The following is a 14,801-nucleotide window of genomic DNA, read 5'->3' as shown; positions in this document are numbered from 1 at the left end:
TGGGTCGGGTCAGGCTGCACAGCATCGCTAACCCCTCCCCACCCCTGCCCTGCGCGGCACCCATCGCGGACGCGTTGACCCCGCTGCCCCCGTACGGCTGGGCGGTGTCCCCAAGCGGGTGGCGGGGTAACGAGGGAACGGTCCCGGCGGGCGGGGGCGGTTCCCGCGTCGGTCCGGTGCCCGCCCCGCCCCCTCCGGCCCCGGGGGTGTGGGGTGGGGAGAGGGGCGGGGCGGGGCGGGGCCGCGCGCTCCCGGGCATGTGGGCACAGTCCGGCCCCGCGATGGGGAGACGGCACCAACACCCGGGAACTAAGGCCCCGGCACCCGGCCCCGGCTAGCTGAGCGCGGAGGCGAGGATCTGGGCGCCTGGAGGGGACAGGCGAGGCCTCGGGACGAGGGTGCACACTCGGGCAAGGAGAAAGAGGGGTGCGTGAGGCTGTCCCCCTGGAGCAGGACCCGGAGCCGGGCTGTAGCGCATACCTGGACAGTGGGAACGAGCGGCAGGTAGGTGATTGAACTTTGGGCCAGAGCTGGAGCGGCGATCTCTGCCTGGTGGCCCGGCGGTGTGTGTTGGTTGACTGACTGTACCCGAGCGCCCACGGGGCGGGGAGCTGAACTTGGGAAACTTGTCTGTTGTGCTCTGGTGTGGGCGCCCCTGAGGCCTGGGGGGCGGCGGCCAGAGACCCAAGGACCCCCTCCCCACCCCCCCAGACCTGTGGTGCGTGTGTCCTCCCCCTAGGGTCACTCTGGGTGGCCCCAGGTCCTAGGTGTCTGTGAGACTGGGAAAGGAGGCGGCTGCAGGGAGTTGGGAGGAGGTCTGGGCAGAGGCCGGGAAGGACAGCTAAGAATTTAATTTCTGTAATTTAATTTACTGTAGGAAGAGCCAGTCTAGAGAGGAGCAGTGTCCACCGGCTTCTAGGATTACAGTGATGGGGTTGGGGGGGGTCTCTCCCCCCTCCACTCCACCTCCCCGCAGGAGCTAGGCCCAAGTTGTTATTCCTGTCAGTGTGACATCCACAGCTTTCCTGAGTCCACAGCCTTGTTTTGGACCTAGGCTGCAATAATGATAAGCTTTTGAGGAGCAGGTTGGGGCCCCAGGGAAGTCTCATTTATCTGTGGGTGGGAGTGGGAAGAAGAAGGTTCTTTTTAAAAGGAGGCCTGTGTGAGAGAATGTTTGTGCATAGAAAGACCTGACTGAGAAAGCCTGTCACTCTTTCGTCTCTCCTCCCTGCCTGTCTTGGGCTATGGATTAGAAGTTCAGAAGGCACAGGGGGCAACCCTTAGAAATGACTACTGAGTATAGTTATGACCTCTCCAGATCTTTCCTTCACCGGCTCAGCATGCACAGAGATCTGAGGCTTCTATCTAGATCAAGGCTTCATGATGACCCCATGAGAGCTTTGCTGTGGTGGCTAAAACCTCGAGTCAGGCCATTTTGCCATCTATAAGTTGAGAATGGTGATCCTTGCTTCTTTGAATGCAAGGTTGCTGTGAGGATTCTTAAGACATAGGCTAGGAATGGTGTGTGTGTGTGTGTGTGTGTGTGTGTGTGTGTGTGTGTGTGTGTGTGTGTGTGTGTGTGTGTGTGCACATTGGGGATTGCACTTCAGGCCTAGTGCATGCTAAGCATGTGCTCTGCCACTAAGCTGTTCCTTCTCCTCCATTCCCACCCCCACCCTGCGCCCCAGTCCAGGGAAGGACTTTGTAAGTTCAGTGCAATGCTGAGAGGAGGAATGTGATACTCAAAGACTTAATGACCTTTTGAAGACACTAATAGGACACAGGTGCCATAACAAGGGATTGTGCTGGTTATTGGAATTTAATTATCCAAAGCCTTCTTCTCCCCATCCTCTCCTCTGGAGATAGATTGCTATAAAAAAAATCACAAAAATCTCTCATTTTATCTTCTCATGATTCCTGTGAGAAAGGAACTATCATCTGCATTTTGCAGATGAGAGATGCTTAGATATGCTTAGAGAGCATCTTGCCCAAGGTCACAAAGTCAAGGTGAAACCTGGGACTTCTACCTGCTTGTCCTAGTTTTGTCCTCCCTCTCTAAGATAGAGAGTGTGAGGCTAGCCTCTGGCTTCCATGCTGAAGGGAATTTGAATCCTGCCCTAGGACCATAGCTTATGTCTGTGATTAGGGGAGGGGAGGAAGTGTCCTTGTGGCATCTCCCCTAACTGCTTTCTATAGGCCTGTTAGGTGCACTCTTTGGCTCACACCTTCCTCTTAGTCTATCTTTGGGTCCCCAGGCCTGGCCTCTCCAAACTATGGAAAAGCTGCCTGTGTGACCCTCCTTGGCTTCTGTACTCATCCTAGAAAAAGACCAGTTATAGGATGAGGCCAGGCCATCTTGGTTCTTTGATTCTGTCCCTATCACCCAGCACAGATGGGGCACAGAGCAGATGCCAGGGAGCATTTGAGAAATGAATGAGCAGGTAAAATACAGAGGAGAGGGGCTTTGTTCCATGAAGAGCCATAGGGAGTTTTGAGGTGGGGAGTCCTTCCACTGTTCTATCCTCCAGTCTCCTAGGCCTGGGTCATTCTTGGCCTGGGATAAGAAGCAGGAAGGTGGATATTCTGGATCCTGCTGAGCAGCTTCTCGTGATTCTGTATCCTGGTACCCCATCACTGTTACTGTATCTTCCCTAGGGAATGGCCTGGGCACCAGGCTTATATTGATGTGGCTTCCTGGTAAGTGTCCAGACTCTCAGCCCAGTTTGTAGGAGGAGGACTCTTGCCATAGCCGAGCAGGCAGGAAGAATGTTTTCCCCATCTTATGGGGAATGCAGGACCAAGGGACCAGCTCTTTGTATATTTAGTCTCTTCAGACTTCCCAGTTACAACTTTTGTAAAGGTCAACTCTGGCTCTGTCTATGACTTTTTTTTTTTTGATCTGTCATGGGACTTTAACTCAGGGCCTGTGCTCTACCACCTTGAGCCACAGCTTCATATCTTGTTTTCTGATGGTTAATTGAGATAAGGATCTCACTGACTTTCCTGCCCTAGCTGGCTACCTACTACAACTCTCAGATCTCAGCCTCCTGAATAGCTAGGATTAGAGGTATGAACCACCAGCACCTGGCTTTGACTTTCTCTTCTTCAGACAGAGTAATGATCATCTCCTCAGACTGGCATTTGAACCTTTCATATGAATTCCTAAGGCCCCACACATTCTATCCTACCTAAACCTGTATGCCAACCATACACAACCTCCCAGCCTTTCCAGACAGGCTGTGCCCTCACCCACTAAGTCTTGACACAGGCTTCTCTTGCCTCTGATGTCCTCCAACCTCTTTGTCCACTTGAAAAGCCTCACATATTAAATCCCTAGGATGTTCTCTAATCACCTCAGTCCCAGGTTCCATGCCCCTGGGCTTCCTTAGGCTGTGGCTGATTTGCACAGGGAGACTTTTCCATGGCTGTGTCTCTCCCATCCTCCAAGACTGGGGCTTGGCAGAGTGGGATCTGAGGCTCTGTTTGCCTGTCCCTCTGAAACTGGGCACATGAGAGCATTGGCAAATGCTTGCTGAGATGTTGGCTCCTGGGAATATGACTTGTAATTATGTTACTCTGAGTGTAGACTCCTGGATGGTTCTGAGAATCTCAAAGATGATCTGAATCTCAATAACAGAACTGAAAGAACTGTTAGCACACACTCCTGGGACCAGACACTCTGAGAACCAGTGACTTTAGAATTCTGCAAGCACTTGGAAGCAGAGTCTCAGTCTTGCACACATTTTGTTCTCTACTTGAATTCTCCTACCTCCCTCTTTCCTCCCAAGTGAGGGTCCTCCTGGTCCTCTCCACACTTGCTCTTCTAGGAGCCTCCCTAAAGACCCTGGCCATGACCTCTGCCCCTCTGCTGGGGACACTTGGGCAGGACTCCCTGCTGAAAAGTACCGTGGGATCCTGGAATTCAGTGTCTTTCTGCCAGGATGGGTAGATGCAGCCACTACATTAGAACAATATAGGATTCGCTTGCACCAGGAAGGCACCATCTGTTTCCTTGTTTGATTCATTCCTCTTGATCTGTTGCATGGAGTAGTGATTCTCTCATTTGACCAGTAACAAGCTCTACACTCATCTGGGAGGACTGAATTAATCAGATTGTACAGCATAATCACAGGTTCCGAGTGGGAGCCTGCACCCTGGGTTCTTAGCTCTTGAGTCTTATTGAAGGCATTTGGTGTGATAGGGTCGGGTAGAGCTTGTCTCCATAACCCTATGCTGGCTTGGCTAGGCCAGGGGCCAGGTCAGAGCCTTGAGTGAATAAGGACCCTTCCTCTTGCTGTGGAAGTTTTGCTGACCTGAGACCTACCCACTCAGATGCTGCTATAGCCAGGATCCTGGGTACCTCTAAGAAGTGGTCTTGGAGTGAGGCATACAGATCACGAGAGGCTAATGGAGGGGAGACTTCATATAGTGAAGCCATCATCCAATAACATTTAAGGTTACCCTCAGCTGTTTCCCCAAACCATCCCAGGCAAGCCTGGTGCCCTACTGGCTTTCAGTCCCTTGGAGGGCATTTGCAAGGGGCAGAGGTGACTTCTAGGCACTTAATCCTCCTATGCAGCTCAGCCTTCCACTGCTTTTAAGCTCCTTAGATGATTAACAGTTCAAGTTGTCTTTGCTCTGGTCTTTGCACGCTCCTCTCTCTCTCCACCCATCTGACTCCTTCTCATCTTGCAAAATGCTGGTCAGATAACCTTGGAGGGCAGGGCTGATGGCCCTATTAGGGGCTTCCTTGGCTTCCTTGGGGCCTGATCATCATGAATCGTCACTGATAGCTTCTGGGTATACATCCTGACCCTTGACAGTTCTGTGAGATCAGGGAAAGGTCTGGCCTCAGAGTCCCCAGGTACCCGTCCACAGGGACAGCCAGAGATATGGCAATCTCTGTGAAGGGTAAGGTGGGAAGGGAAGAAATATAGACAGCCATCACTCTGCTGAGGTCCCAGGAATGTTTTCCATCTGACAAAGGCTTTTAGTGTGGTAAATTTGATATGTGGTCAGTCTGGCTGGGACATTGCTACCAGTAGCCCTGCCCATAATTCCTATGGGGCTTGCTGCCTCTATGTCTTATTGATACAGCTCCATCCTTCCTGCCTTTTCCACATGCTGAGACTTTCTCTTACTATTCTGTAAAATGAGCCTAAATCATCTGGCTTCTCCTCAGCAACCCTGGGCAAGTTCTGTTCTAAAAAGGGAAGAGTGAAATTTGAGGTTCAGAACTGAGGTACTTTTCTGAGGACTACACCTAAGAATGGCAGATCTGGGCCCTCCCAGTGACTTAATGTCCTCTTCTCCCGTCTTGATGTCATTCTAGGTCCAGTTGTTTCTTCTCCAGCATCCCTCCCCTGGCAGAGGCAGACAGCAAGGGTCTCCAGAGGATGACAGGCTGGACAGAGTCCACCAGTCAGACAGGTGCATAATCCAGAGACACCCTAATGGAGAAGATGGAATGTTGTTCAACCACCCTGGAAATTCCAAAGCCAGCCTGGGAACTACTCTGGCTTTGGGCTCATTACTTGGAACCACTTGGCAGAGCTAGGTGAGGGGACAGTGGTCTATCTGCTAGCCTTGGCTTTGCCCTTAACACTGCCTGGTAACCTTTAGTGAGATCTTGAGCTACCCCTTTCTGATGTTAATTTTTCTAGCTATGAGATGGGTACAGTAACCACATTGGCCATATCACACAAAGGAAGTACTTCTTAGACACCTGGCCATGTCAGCAGAGCTGCAGAGCTCAAAGAGGATGGCTGGGGAGATTCCTGGGGATAGGGCCTGGGCCATGCAGGGTATGGCATAGTGGCCAGGAACACAGCTTTTGAAGTCAAACCAGAGCTCTGAGTTTGCTTCCTTTGTGACTCTGGAGAGCTTGTTTAGACTGAGTCTCAGAATTAAGTGGGAAGAAATGAATGAAGCCACTTAACCCAGAACTTGGCACAGACAGCACTTAACTCTTTTTTTTTTTTTTTTCTTGTCAGTTATGGGGCTTGAACTCTGCGCCTGGGCGCTGTCCCTCAGCTCTTCAGCTCAAGGCGAACGCTCTACCACTTGAGCTACAGAGCCACTTCCTGTTTTCTAGTGGTTTATTGGAGATAGGAGTCTCATGGTCTTTCCTATCTGGGCTGGCTTTGAACTGAGATCCTCGGATCTCAGCCTCCTGAGTAGCTAGGATTATAGGCGTGAGCCACCAGTGCCTGGCTAGCACTTAACTTTTGTTAGGACTTAAGTGTTAGGGGAGGGTGCCCCTAAGCAAAGTATGACCATGAAACTGGGACAGGGTGGAGGTGGGACAGTGGGATTTCTTTTCTTTTTTCTTCCTTCCTTCCTTCCTTCCTTCCTTCCTTCCTTTCTTCCTTTCTCTTGTCGTCGTCGTCGTCGTCGTCGTCGTCGTCGTCGTCGTCGTCGTCGTCGTCCTCCTCCTCCTCCTCCTCCTCCTCCTCCTCCTCCTCCTCCTCCTCCTCCTCCTCCTCCTCCTCCTCCTCCTCCTTCTTCTTTTTATTTTGTGCTGGTCCAGGGGCTTGAACTCAGATCCTTGAGCTCTTGCTTAGCTTAGCTTTTTCCATTTAAGGCTGGTCTCTATACTTTCAGCTTTTTTTTTTTTTTCTTCTGCTTAATAATAGATAAGAGGCTTTCCTGCCTGGGCTGGTTTCAAACTACCATCCTCAGATCTCAACCTCCTGAGTACTAGGATTACAATTATAAGCCTGACAGGACAGTGGGATTTCTAGTGAGGGCAGTGACCAGATTAGCCAGGGTCTAGAGTTTGAGACAGAGGAGCTTGGATTTCAGCCTGAGGGCAGGAGGCAGCCATGGAAAGGTTTTAAGGTCAATGTGATCAGATTTGGGTTTTAGGAAGACCCTGAGACTGCAGAGTGAAGTCTAGACTGGCAGCACTGGGCAGGGCAGAGACAAGGAGTCCGGTGCTAAGGCTAGCTCAGGAAAGGGTGGGAGCATGTGGGGCATGTCTGAGAAACTTCCTTGGTTGGGCTGACAGGAGTTGGTGAGTGATGAACTGCAAGTGGAGTGGAGAAGAAAAAGGTTGAAACCTAGAAAGGTGTTAGAAGCCTTCTCAGAAATGGAAGAATGCCTGAGAAAGTAGTGTGTTTCTGCCTTAGCTGGTTAGTCAGGGCTTCTCCTGAGGGCATGTGCCTGGGTGGAGTGGGGTGAAAAGGTGACATTCTGTCATCTTGTCATGAGAGTAGACAAATAGATAGCACCCTGCCCACAGGCTTAAGTCAGCTGGCGATGACAGGGCAAAGTGCACTAAGCAGAGAGTGGTCCAGAGGCATTTCCTCAGCCTCCATCCCAGCCTATTCCTGTAGCCACTGATCCCCTCCTCATTCTCCCATTTGTGTACCAGCTTTGGAGGACTACACTTCTCTGTCTTAGGGAAATGAGGTAGATGGGAAAAGGTCACTCACTATTGCGATTTGTTTTCTTCTTCAGTGCATCTAAAGGGTCCTTGTAGCAGGCAACCATCCCTCACTAAAGCCCTATCTATACTTGGTGTGTGAGTGGGCCCCAAATGAGATTAAAGACTAGGGCTAGAATAAGGAAGATCTGGGCTCTAATCCTGACTCTGTCCTTGGTTTAATATAAGGCCTTGGGCTTCTGTTTCCTCTACTGTCATATAAAGGTTGGCATAAGTAATTTCCAAAGGCCATTCCAGGCTCTGAGTGACTCCACTGGGTCAATATGTGCATTGCACAAACATCTGAATGGGATTGTGGGCCTCTCTGCGTGTCCATGGTCTGCATGCACCTATGCCTGTGTGTGTTTAAATATGGTAAATGCAGGTCTTTGTTACAAGCCTAGCAGTGTGAGAGGGGAGGAAGGGACTTTAGTTAGAAATATATCCTGGGGCTGGGTGCTGGTAGCTTATGCCTATAATCCTAGCTACTCAGGAGGCTGAGATCTGAGGATCACAGTTCAAAGCCAGTCCAGGCAGGAAAGTCCTTGAAACTCTTATCTTCAATTAAGTACCTGAAAACCAGAAGTGGAGCTGTGGCTCAAAGTGATAGAATGCTAACCTTGAGCAAAAAAGCTCAGGGACAGCATCCAGGACCTGAGTTCAAGCCCTACAACCCACCAAAAAAAAAAAAAGAAAAGAAAAAAAAGAAATCTATCCTGGGCAGAGGTATGTTTACTGTATCATGCTGGGTATTCTGGCAATGAAGGTACTGACCACTTCTGGCTGTGGGGCTGAAGTACAGAACCACGACAGAGAGAAGAGACAATAGATAGAGTCTGGGCTCAGCCCTGCTGGTGATGAGAACACATCTACTGCTCCCTCAAAGCAGAACCTCCTCCTGTGAAAAAGGGTGCCTGGGAAGGAAGCTATGAGCAGTCCATCCCTGGGGCATAGGAGCTAACGATGATGGGGGATGGGGGGGAGGGTGTGCAGGGGATCATCTGATTAGGACAAGCATAGCCTCGTTGGCCATGGTTAGAGCAAAGGCAGGCAGGCTTGGGAGGGCTTGGCCTGGCTGGCTTCCCGTGACCCAGAGCCAACTCTGTCTCCACCTCTTTGTTTCTGCAGGAGCCCCCTGAGGCAGCTGCCTACCCAGAAAAATGCTAGAGGCTGGGTGCGGCCCTAGGCCAGCCAACCTGTTTTTCCTGTTCCCTGCAGAGCTCCCAGCAGCCTGTCCTGGACTGTGCATTCATGAATGAGGAACCTGAGCAGGCATTGAGCATCCTGACGGTGAGTGCTGGTGCTGATCAGGTACAGGTGTGGGAGGTGGGACCATGGGCTGGGAGGGTGGGCAGATGCTTGCATAGATCGAAGGTGGGAGCTCTGCCCTGCTCCTTTATCCTAAACTGTGGTGGATTCAGACTTTGGGGCCAGACAGCCTTAGGTTACAAATCTAGCTTTTCAATTCTTGGCAATGTGATCTTGGACCAATAGCTTAACCGCTGTGGTCTCTAGTTGAGTGTGCAAATGAAGATGCTATACAGAAGCTGCTCAGCCCTGGCCTGCTCCCTACAGGGAAGGGAGGATGGCAGGGGGAACTCTACAATGGGAAACTGATTGGTTGGCCTGAGCCAGCTGACCTGGCTCTAGAAGACTCTATAACTCCCAAGTCTTACTCCCTCTGGTACTTTCTTGGTCCCATCCAAGGACAGAATCTTCTGGGTCCCTGTAGCTGTTGGAGAGACAGTCCAAGGATCTGCCTAGGACAGAAGGTCCCAAATGGACTGGGCTGCCCTCTATCCACCATTCATTCATTCATTCTCCATTTCCTATAATAGTAGTTCAGGCCTCAGATGGGACCCAGCCTTCAGGAAAAATCTGGAATGTATAGGGACCCACCAATGGGGTCTGAGGAATGGTCTGAGGGATGCTAGTAGAGCAGGTGAGCTCCAGGGAAAAGAAGACTGAGAAGATCCTGGAGTGTGGATGGGTTTTGGAAAGGCTTTCCGGACAGAAAGCACAGCACAAACAAAGTCAGAGAAGTTTGGAAGGGCCTCACACAGCTCACATTTCCTTCCAGACTGGGGCAGGGCCAACAGAACTAGGCACTAAGTGGTGAGAAGAACCAATGACAAAGTCAGGTGGAGCAGTCTCCATGGACCTTGTCCCAAAGGCAACTGGGATCGGGAGAGGTAGAAGAGAGGCCTAAGGAAGAGGGCCAGAGACTGGTTGTCTACAGAAAGCTGGGGCTGGGGACTAGGAGGAATGACATCACAGGTTGGTGAGCTGGCCTGTAAGGGAGAGGGCCAACAGGGTTAGTCTGGACCAGTGCCATAGTGATGGAGTTCCCAGCTGGCTTGGAGAGTGGAGGCCAGGCTGTCTTAAAACAGGTGGAAAGAGCAGTTCCCTTGATTCCTGAGGGGACAGAAAAGTCCCCACCCACCTCCCCATGTCAGAGATTCCACCTTAGTGCCCAGCAGGAAACTGCAGACTGGTGGGATGTTGACTAGGGAAAAAGATGAGGGCTCTGATTTCACCTCTTAGGAGAGACTGCCCACACTCAGCACAACAATTAGAGCAGCCCCAGCAGCATGGGGAAGGCAGGTGTCACCTGTAGTGTGGCAGATGCCATCTTCCTTTCTGCAGTGGGACAGACTCCCCCCTGAGCGCTATAGTTCTCCAATGTAGGGGATTTGTGATTTGAGAGGTCTAAGACCTCATAAGCTCTTTTTCTGTTCTAGCACTCTACCATTCCAGCTACATTTCTACTTCTGGCTTTTTTGCTTTTTTTTTTTTTTTTTTGCCAGTCGTGGGGCCTGAACTCTGGGCCTGGGCACTGTCCCTCAGCTCTTCAGCTCAAGGCTAGTGCTCTACCACTTGAGCCACAGTGCCACTTCCAGCTTTTTTCTGCTTATGTGGTGCTGAGGAATCGAACCCAGGGCCTCATGCATGCAAGGCAAGCGCTCTACCACTGAGCCACCTTCCTAGCCCCTCTACTTCTGGCTTTTTGTTGGTTAATTGGAGATGCCTGTCCTGGTTGGCTTAGCAGTAGAATCCTCAGATCATAGCCTCCTGAGTAGCTGGGATCACAGGCATGAGCTATGTGCATACAATACCACATGAATTCCTGAAATTGCAGTTTGGCCATTCTGGGTCCAGAAAGAGATGCCGGATTAGATAGCAAATCACCCTGAACCTAGGCAAATTTAGGGAAATCTAAGCACTTGGGGTCCCTCTTAGTGTTAGCTCCCTGCTCTGTATCTTGGAGCCCCCCACCATAACCCTGATGGGTTCTTTTCTATCTCTCCTACAGGGCCATGGCAGAGGCAGACCTGGATTTCTGGAATGACACCAGCAATAGCACGTGGGATGGGGATGAGCTGGGCTACAGGTGTCGCTTCAATGAGGACTTCAAGTACGTGCTGCTGCCTGTGTCCTATGGCGTGGTGTGCATGCTGGGGTTGTGTCTGAATGTCGTGGCGCTCTACATCTTCTTGTGTCGCCTGAAGACCTGGAACGCCTCCACCACATACATGTTCCACCTGGCTGTGTCGGACTCACTCTATGCAGCCTCCCTGCCGCTGCTGGTTTATTACTACGCCCGGGGCGACCACTGGCCTTTCAGCACAGTGCTCTGCAAGTTGGTACGCTTCCTCTTCTACACCAACCTCTACTGCAGCATCCTCTTCCTCACCTGTATCAGTGTGCACCGGTGTCTGGGCGTCCTGCGCCCTCTGCATTCCCTGCGCTGGGGCCGAGCCCGCTATGCCCGCCGGGTGGCAGCGGTTGTATGGGTGCTGGTCCTGGCCTGCCAGGCACCTGTGCTCTACTTTGTCACCACCAGCGTGCGTGGAGCCCGCATCACCTGCCACGACACTTCAGCCCCTGAACTTTTCAGCCACTTTGTGGCCTACAGCTCTGTCATGTTGGGCCTGCTCTTCGCCGTGCCCTTTGCCATCATCTTGGTGTGTTATGTGCTCATGGCACGCCGGCTGCTCAAGCCAGCCTATGGGACCACTGGTGGCCTGCCACGGGCCAAGCGCAAGTCGGTGCGCACCATCGCCCTGGTGCTGGCCGTCTTCGCCCTCTGCTTCCTGCCTTTCCATGTCACCCGCACCCTCTACTACTCCTTCCGCTCACTTGACCTCAGTTGCCACACCCTCAATGCCATCAACATGGCCTACAAAATCACCCGGCCCCTGGCCAGTGCCAACAGTTGCCTTGACCCTGTGCTCTATTTCCTGGCTGGGCAGAGGCTTGTCCGCTTTGCCCGGGATGCCAAGCCACCGACAGACCCTACCCCTACTCCCCGGGCTCACCGCAGGCTGGGCTTGCACAGGTCTGGCAGAAATGACACTAAGAGGAAAGAAGTATCACTCAGTAGTGATGATTCTAGGCGGACAGAGTCCACGCCCACTGGGAGTGAACTTACAAAGGACATCCGACTCTAGGACCTGAGCCCCTTGGCCTTGTGCTAGTTTATATGAGATAGCTGTAGGGGACCAGGGCTTGTTCAAGTGAGAGTTGGGGAATCAGATTCATAGAAAGGCAAGCCTTGGGTCTAATGCTACCTGATACCCACACAGGTGGCTGGCCATTCCCACCACCGTATCTAGGCTGGAGTTCAGCCTGAAGTCAAATGGTGAAACAGATTCAGAGAGGAAGGTGACTTAGCAAGATCACTAAGTAGAGTCTGGGCCTGAGCTAGCTGGATTGGGGGCAAAGTTACAGGGTAACCACGGGACCCTGGTAAGTGGTCAGGGCTGAGTTTGCACAGTGGTCTGAGATGGGACTGGGTACCACAGTGAACTCAGCTCAGAGGAGTATACCTGGCCCAGGAGATGAACATCTGGGGACTGATGTTATAAACCTGTTTGGAGGCTCCCTTGGGCTGGGAGATAATTTGAAGCTATAACTTATACTAAAGGTTGTGTTGCCTGCTGAGCTGGACTCTGTTGTGTGTCAATGGATATAGATGCGATCTGGGAAGCTTTTCACATCCACACAGTGGCTTTTTTCCAGCCTGTGCTGCCTTCTTTCCCACTACTGCGTTGGGAGAGTCTCACATCAAGGATCCCACAGCAGACCCCAGCTGCCCCCCTACCCCAGACACTTTGAAGACAGCTTCCATGCCTAGTTCATGCTAAGCACAGAGAATAGTCACATGGGGTCCCACCCAGTCCTTGAGGTTCCCCAGTATAGGTGACAAATCATACACTGATCAATATTAAACTATTTAACCAGATCCACTCCTTGAGGCTCATGGGAAGCCCTTATCGTATTGCCAGTTGCTATGGTGTAAATATTCCCACCACAGCCAAGTGTTTTTTTTCTGTTTATAGCAATTTTATTCATAATTGCTAACATTGGAAAGCAACCAAGACCCATAGCCAATTTCAACTTACCAATGTAATGTCAACCTCTGCAGAATGTCTGAATATTTAATTGCTGGCACTCACAAGCAGGTACAAGTTGCTACAGCACACCACTGGTCTTGTGGAGTGTTTGGGTAGGAGCTAGAGGGTCCTCGTGTTTGTGTGTGTGTGTCGGGGGCGGGGGGAGGGCAGGGGGCCATGTTCTGAGCTGTCTGTCACTTTCAGGAAAAGAAGTTAATCAGAACACTCAGATGCAGGCATAGAACAAGGGGGCAGGCAGGGTGAGGACTGGGTCACAGGGGGCCTGGCTAGGCTCCCTTTACACAGGGGGCAGTGTGAAAGACTCACGGCTCATCTCATCTAAGTGGGACTCAGCTGGACAGCTCCTAGCCCAGGCCTTTGAGCAGGATTTGGGCAAAGCTGACAGGCCTGTTACGTGGCTTCAAGGACCTGGGCTCACCGTTGCCTATGGCCTTACTCTGCCTGAGGGAAAGACCCTCTCCACTTCACCACCTGCTTCCTGTGACATCTCCACCCTTCCCATTTTGCCTGCCTTTGTTGGCAAAAGGTGACCCAGGGGTTGCTCTATTTATGTTTTGTTTGTTTTGAGATGAGGTCCTGTTGTGGTTGTCCACGCTAGCCTTCAACTCCTGAGTCCAAGTGATCCTCCTGCAGATCTAGCCTCCTTCTAGACAGGCTATTGCTTTATTTAGAGCCTAGCTGCCTAGCGCCCTCAAGCGGCAGGGACCCGTCACAGGCTACAATCCCCGTGCCTGAGTTGTACAATGCCAGGTAATCTGCCTGTTAATGTGGCCAAAGTCCCACTGCGCTTTCTTGGTGATAGCTTCTTACAGCCTGGCATGGATCTTTCCTTCAGGCCTGAGCCTATTTCTTTCTTACAAGCTGCTACTCAGGTAGAACCCCATCTTACTTTATAGAGAATGCTATCCCAGGTAGAAAGCTCTGCACTCTGACCCTCTCTACTCTGCTGAGATCTGGAGGCAGGGAGTTAGTCCTCATGGCTTTGGGAGCCCCCAGTGTGCATCTATGGCCTAGTGCCATGGCCATGGCCACCAGAGCACCTTCCCTGTGGATGGAGACCAGTGTGGTCAAGCCCCCAAAACTTACCCTAAGCCATTGCCTGCAGATTTCTCAGGATATAAGACTTGGGAGACAGGAAGGCTTAATCCCTGCCAATCCTGTGGCAGGCATGGGTAAGGCAGAGAATGATGACCCTAGAGGAACCAGGAGCAGGTGGGTCGCACCTCTGGACAGAAATCAGACTCCTAGGCCTTCTATGTGGACATGTGGCCTTGCTGCTCAGTGTCTAGGCAGCTCGCCTGGAGGGCAAGGTTCCAGACCCTGCCGTCTTGTGCTATTTTCAGCCCAAGTTAAGATCAAGATTTTCCATTCCTGCCCTAGACCATTGTCCAGCAATGACATGGGGTGACCAGCCTGTCCTTAAAATATTTCCTCTCACTCTCTGGACCTTCCTGGTCCCTCTGGATCTCTCCACCCTGACATCACTTCCTAGAGCTGTTGACTCCTGAAGGCCACTACTAAAGGGCACTCGAGTCACTCTGTCGCCAACAGGAGTCTAAGGGTTATCCCACTCAGCCACAGACTCCAGGCCAGAGAGGGGCGGGGCCAAGGTCAGTCTGTAGATCAGTGTGGGAGCCTGGGCAGGAGCCAAGCTCTAGCTGCTTCTGCTGCTGCACCACCCTCTTCACTGCCAGCTTCTCCCCTCCACCCCCCAGAGCTGTGGAGCTGAGGCCAGGGTTGCAGAGTAGAGGGCAGGAGGAAGGGGAGATAGGCCTCTGTGTGGCAGCGGTCCTCAGTAAGTTCCAGGTGACAGGGAGGGGCTTCTGGTACCTGTAAGTCTCTTTTCCCCAGGGTGGTTCAGGATATATGGGGGATTCTAGCAGACATGTCATCTTACCCTCCAAGGTTAGAAGAGGTCCTGGACAATGTATTCCCCTCACATACTTGCTCCAGGCTCA

General features: G+C 51.8%; 1 protein-coding gene across 4 annotated transcripts; it reads left to right on the top strand.

The window, feature by feature from the left end:
* The first annotated feature begins 266 nt into the window (after window positions 1-266).
* P2ry2 (purinergic receptor P2Y2) lies at window positions 267-12,370 on the top strand. Of its 4 annotated transcripts, none has more exons than XM_070035061.1 (4): window positions 267-504; window positions 5,333-5,557; window positions 8,645-8,716; window positions 10,740-12,370. In XM_070035061.1, the coding sequence occupies exon 4, from the start codon at window positions 10,744-10,746 to the stop codon at window positions 11,875-11,877; it is 1,134 nt and encodes a 377-aa protein (XP_069891162.1). In that variant the 5' UTR covers window positions 267-504; window positions 5,333-5,557; window positions 8,645-8,716; window positions 10,740-10,743; the 3' UTR covers window positions 11,878-12,370. The 4 variants fall into 4 exon arrangements, with proteins under 4 accessions (XP_069891162.1, XP_069891161.1, XP_069891164.1 ...); XM_070035060.1 differs by having other exon boundaries at window positions 8,555-8,716; XM_070035063.1 differs by lacking the exon at window positions 5,333-5,557.
* Window positions 12,371-14,801: the final 2,431 nt, after the last annotated feature.

This window comes from Dipodomys merriami, unplaced genomic scaffold (assembly GCF_024711535.1).
Source record: "Dipodomys merriami isolate MVZ:Mamm:240054 unplaced genomic scaffold, mDipMer1.0.p SCAF_25, whole genome shotgun sequence".
In the NCBI taxonomy this organism is placed as follows: domain Eukaryota; kingdom Metazoa; phylum Chordata; class Mammalia; order Rodentia; family Heteromyidae; genus Dipodomys; species Dipodomys merriami.
Note: the sequence above shows the minus strand (reverse complement) of the source record. Positions and strands in the feature narration are given on the sequence as shown.